General features: G+C 50.0%; 1 protein-coding gene across 1 annotated transcript in view; it reads right to left on the minus strand.

Moving 5' to 3' along the window:
• Positions 1 to 6000, minus strand: part of LOC130132862 (cadherin-22) — a 147043-nt gene that overhangs the window by 98670 nt on the left and 42373 nt on the right. The window contains exon 3 of the mRNA XM_056301884.1: positions 3951 to 4126. Within this exon, the coding sequence (XP_056157859.1) occupies positions 3951 to 4126 (176 nt within the window). The remainder of the gene's footprint in view (positions 1 to 3950; positions 4127 to 6000) is intronic.

Consider the following 6000-nt stretch of genomic DNA (forward strand, 5'->3'; position numbering starts at 1 on the left):
GCGAGGCCTTTAATGCGAGACATCTGTTCTGCTTTTATATCGCCTACTCGCCGTGCATAATCCCTCCCGCGTGTGCACTAAACACAACGACAGTGTATCCGCGGCACAAGACGTTTCCTAACCCGCGACCATAAATCCATACCGCTAGCTGTGAGGGATAAAATCAGCCGCATCGATTCGGTCCTCCAGAGCCTCGCTCACATGCAGACGCACGGGGCGGCCATCAGCGCTCCTCGCCTCAGTGGGTCAGATTGTTATGGGCGGATTTTCTCCAAAAGCGTTAAGTCAAAAGCGTGGCTGCCGACACCGGCGCTGTGGTGAATACCAAACACAGGCTCTCTCTCTCTCTCCCTCTCTCTCTCTCTCTATCTCTCTCTCTATCTCAGTTCAGTTCAGCACCGCTTTACTAGCATGGCTGTCAATGTACGATTTTGTCATAGTGGTATACACTAAAATCATAAACACAAAAATTGACAAACAATATTCATATGGGATTGTGACATCTCCCTCTCTCTCTCTCTCTCTCTCAATCTTGGTGGCTTGGTCTTTCTCAGTTATTCTATTTTGGAATCCCCCCCCCCTCCCCCCCAGTTGTACTTGGCCAACTGACCTATCGCAAAGCCTGGCCCCCCTTAGTTACTGTAACTAACAAGCTACCCGGGCTGACTAGGGAGTTACAATGGCGGCTATCGGTGTCAAAACTATATCCCAAGAGGCTATACATAACTTCTGGAGACAGATGGACCTGATTCCGTCTAGAAGCCATCAAAAAGGACTTCGCTATGCTATGGAGGGATACTATGTACAAAATGTAAAACTAGACATGGTGGGTGACAAGCTGAAATTGGAGGCGAGAGTTTACAGATCACAATGCAAGAGGGAAAAGCCTCAGCTCACAGTCACCACGATTGCAGACAACATCATCCAGGACCAGCACTGTTCGTGCACCGCAGGGTGAGATGAATTAAATTACCTTCAATTAACTAACATCAATCCTGGAGAGGCACTGAGATGTACGTGTATTAGTTTATTTTATTAACTAGCTAGCGTTTCCCTGTACCTGTGTGACAGTGTCCTTACATGCTAACCCAGCTAGCACTAGTCTAGCGCAGCTAGTGTTACGTTGAGTTGACTGTGTGGTCTGCCACACAGCTTAATCCACCGGACACATTTGGCTTTGTCTTGTTTTGGTTTGGGAAATGGGATAAAATATACCCCATTGCCTATCCTCTCAGGATACCTCGGATCAGTGTTGCATGTACCCCATGCACATCGTTTGACCATTTTTGTTCAACTTATATCCATAAAACATCACAAAAACCACGACTTCTGATGCAACTCTGATGCTGCTTAATGGAGTCGTAAAAGCTCTAGAAGTCCGGGTGAGCTCCCGCGTGCGTTTGGTACTACACTGCCATTGGCTCGTCTGCGTTCGAGGGGCGGGACTGAGCGAAAGGTCAATTATCCTATTTTCCGAGCCGTCCCAGTCGCTGCTCGACCCCCTCTGCCGATCCGGAGAGGGCTGCAGACTACCACATGCCTCCTCCCATACATGTGGAGTCGCCAGCAGCCGCTTTGTTTCACCTGACAGCGTGGGAGGATCACGCTATTCCCCCCAGTTCCCCCTGAACAGGCACCCCGACCGACCAGAGGAGGCGCTAGTGCAGTGACCAGGACACATACCCACATCCAGCTTCCCTCCCGCAGACGCAGCCAATTGTGTCTGTAGGGACGCCCGACTAAGCCGGAGGTAACACGGGGATTCGAACCAGCGACCCCCATGTTGGTAGGTAATGGAATAGACCATTATGCTACATGGACGCGCCTCTCAATTCTTTCTTACTTTGCTTATTGTTGTTTCACTTGCTTCTCCCTTTTCTCAGTTTCCTAACCCCCCCCAAACGGCACGGTGGCGCAGTGGTTAGCGCTGTCGCCTCACAGCAAGAAGGTCCTGGGTTCGAACCCCAGGGTTGTCCAAACTTTGGGGGTCACCCCAGGTCGTCCTCTGTGTGGAGTTCGCATGTTTCCCCGTGTCTGCGGTGGGTTCCCCCCTCCGGTTTCCCCCACCACCAGAAAGACATGCATGTTAGGGCTAATACTCCTGTCTGTGCCCCTGACCGAGGCAATGGAAAGAAGAACTGGAGTTGGTCCCCGGGTGCTGCACGGCGGCTGCCCACTGCTCCTAGCTACACAGCTAGGATGGGCTAAATGCAGAGCGTAATTTCCCCACAGGGATTAATATAGTATCTCTCTCTTCTTATTAAATGTGTCTTAAATCCGTATTATACCCCAGCTCTTTATAGTATGTACTAATCTTCATACTATACTATTTTGACAGTTAGCATGTCAACATTGAAATACCACTGTTTTGTACCAACAATAAATGACCCAACACGTGTGCTGACAGCCCTGCAACGAACGAGCATCCGCCAGATTCAAACAATAACGGCCTTTAAAGTGTTCTACGGATTTATTAGTGAGCTTCCTAATTTCCTTCATTATTCTTTTCCCCGTTTCCCTTTGAGACGGCAGAGACGCCCCTGTAAACAACAGTTAATTTGTTTACTCACTCCAGTAATTTAAGCTGCAGCTTGTTTTGTAGCCATGTGGACTGTGGTGCCCGCCCCGCCGAGGGGCGGCTGGCCTCCGGGCCTTGGGTCACATCTCCCCCTCCGCCATTCTTTCAACATTTCCCTGCTCCTCTAACATGCGGAATATGCATTACGGGTCAGTAGCGTCCGCCAACAGCATACTCCGAAGCCGAGTGGATTTAGTACGCATGGTAACATTTTGAACTATATTGCCATGCAGTGGCTGCTGGGATAGGCTCCAGCATCCCCGCCACCCCGAGAGCAGGGTAGGGTACGCGGTTCGGATAGTGGATGGATTTCATTTTGTTGTTTTCAGCGTGTGAACACACTACACACTCAAAACAGAGTCAGGATTAGTACGTAGTGTGCATTTGGGGCACAATGACTCTTCCTCCATCCTCCGTCTTGCTCATTTTTTGTTTCTCCAGCCCCGTTATATCCCCGTCCTGTCCAAGAGCACATCCACAATAACGTGGTTGAATCTGAAAACTCATCTTTTTTCTCTGTTTTAACCACTGAGAACAGCACTTACTGAAAATCCTCTCCAGATAGTATTTATTTATTTATTCTGGGGTGGGGGGTCCTAATTTTTCTCCCCCATTATACTTGGCCAATTACCCTATTTTGCGAGCCATCCCAGTCGCTGCTCCACCCCCTCTGCTGATACATGTGGAGTCGCCAGCTGCTTCTTTTCACCTGACAGTGAGGAGTTTCACCAGGGGGACGTAGCGCATGGGAGGCTCACTCTATTCCCCCCAGTTTCCCCTACCCCCCGAACAGATGCCCTGACCGACCAGAGGAGGCGCTAGTGCAGCGATCAGGACACATACCCACATCCGGCTTCCCACCCCCAGATACGGCCAATTGTGCCTGTAGGGACGCTCGACCAAGCCATAGGTAACACGGGGTTTTGAACCGGTGATCCCCGTGTTGGAAGGCAACGGAACAGGCCGCCACGCCACCCGGACGCCCCCTGAGTGGATTCATTTAAAATATGCTGGTCAGGCGTTACAGAGTAGACAACGAAAATGGAGCTTTTTGAAAACTGCCACGTGCTCTCGGGTCGAGCTGCCGGCCCAGAATTTCCTTCACATGGCCAATAGAGACTCAAGCATTATTTCTACTGCTTCGCCGTTTTCATCTGGACGACAAATATTTCAGCATGATTGGAAACATTAGAACGGATGGAAAACTACCCACCAGTTTTCCACCAAGAAAACAGCGGTTTCAAATTCATCCGCGCTAGTGTGGAAAAACTCTTTGAGTTTGATGTCTACATCTCCTCTCTCTCTTTTGCACCGCTTATTTTCCCTGTCCATCTGTCTTTTCTTCTCTCGAAAGGGGATGACAGGAACTCACTCTGTGGGAAGCGGGGCGGGTTGTCGTTGACATCTGTGATGACTATGGTCACGGTGGTGGAGCCCGAGAGACCACCCATCTGGCCCGCCATGTCCGTCGCTTTGACCACCAACTCGTAGCGATCTTGTGTCTCGCGGTCCAGATCCGCCACAGCCGTCAGGATGATGCCTGCCGGATTATGAGGTATGGGGCGAAGCGGAGAGAGAGAGAGAGAGCGAGAGAGAGAGAGGGAGGGAGGGAGGGAGAGAAAGGGAATGAGTTGAGATGTGGGATAAGTGGTTAGCACTTCTGCAGTAACCAACAGCACTTCGCCTCCCATTTCCAATTGCAACTTGGCCTAAGTACGCTATTATGGAGTGCAGCAAGCTCAATTTCAGGCCCTCAGATTGAAATGGGGCCTCATATGGTGGAGATTGTGTCAAATTTATGTGCCCCTGTCCTAATACAATAGCGCGGCTCAGCTGTATTCAAATAAATAATGTATATAGGAGGAGAGTAGCGGCATGTCTCAGCCCTGGAAGTAGCTTTTGACAACTGCTCAGCCAGGGGAAGCAACCAGTTCCAAAAGCGCTTTAAAAAAGTTGAATAAAATACAAACCCTAATCAGAACCACATAAACAAAAGACTTGAAGAATTGGAACTGGCTATTAAAGATAACCAGAACCCCCTGGACTTCCCTGCTACTGAGCAGGAACTTAAGGACAAACTCCAAAAAGTCAAAACTAAGAAAGCACCTGGACCTGGACCTGACAGCATCCTACATGAGATGCTAAAATGCCTGAGCTCAAATTTTCAATTCATTCATTCCTTCATTCATTCATTCCTTGATTCATTCATCATCAGCCACTTCTCCGGGGTCGGGTCACAGTGGCAGAAAGCTAAGTAGGGCACTCCAGACGTCCCTCTCCCCAGCAATGCCCTCCAGCTCCTCCTGGGAGATCCCAAGGGCGTTCCTAGGCCAGATTGGACATGCAGTCCCTCCAGTGAGTTCTGGGTCTACCCCGGGGTCTCCTTCCAGTTGGCCGTGCCCGGTAAACCTCCAAAGGAAGGCACCCAGGGGGCATCCTAATCAGAAGCCCAAACCATCTCAACTGGCTCCTTTCGACGCAAAGGAGCAGCGGCTCTACTCCGAGCTCCCTCCGGATGTCCAAGCTCCTCACCCTAAGGCTGAGCCCAGACACCCTACGTAGGAAACTCATTTCAGCCGCTTGTATCTGTGATCTCCCCCTTTCGGTCACCACCCAAAGCTCATGACGACAGGTGAGGGCTGGGTTGAAGGTTGACTGGTAAATTGAGAGTTTTGCCTTCCGGCTCAGCTCCCTCTTCACCACAACGGTCCGGTACAACATCCACATTACTGCTGATGCTGCACCAATCCGCCTGTCAATCTCCCGCTCCATCCTACCCTCACTCGTGAACAAGACCCAAAGATACTTGAACTCCTTCACTTGAGCCAGCAACTCATCCCCAACCCGGAGGGAACAATCCACCATGTTCCGGTAGAGCACCATGGCCTCAGACTTGGAGGTGCTGACTCTCATCCCGGCCATTTCACACTCAGCTGCAAACCGCCCCAATGCGCTGGAGGTCACGTTCTGATGAAGCCAACAAAACCACATCATCTGCGAAGAGCAGAGATGCAATTCTGAGGTTCCCAAAACGGACACACTCCTCACCTTGGCTGCACCTTGAGATCCTGTCCATCAATATCACAAACAGAATCGGAGACGAGGGACAACCTTAGCAGAGTCCCACACCCACCGAAAACCTGTTTGACTTTGTGCCAAGAATGTGGACACAGCTCTCACTTTGGTTGTACAAGGACCAGATGGCTTGTAGCAACCGCCCCAAATTTACCCAAACTTTCAATTGGCCATCTCAAAATTGTTTAATTTGGATCTGAGTGTGGGTTATTTCCCTTACATCTGGACTTTAGGACTAATAACCCCAATCTTTAAAAATGGAGACAAATTTGACCCTAATAACTACTGAGGCATTTGTGTGTACAGTAATCTGGGACGATTTTTTGTCATATTATAAATTCTAGACT

The sequence above is a fragment of the Lampris incognitus genome, chromosome 2, assembly GCF_029633865.1.
Source record: "Lampris incognitus isolate fLamInc1 chromosome 2, fLamInc1.hap2, whole genome shotgun sequence".
NCBI lineage: Eukaryota > Metazoa > Chordata > Actinopteri > Lampriformes > Lampridae > Lampris > Lampris incognitus.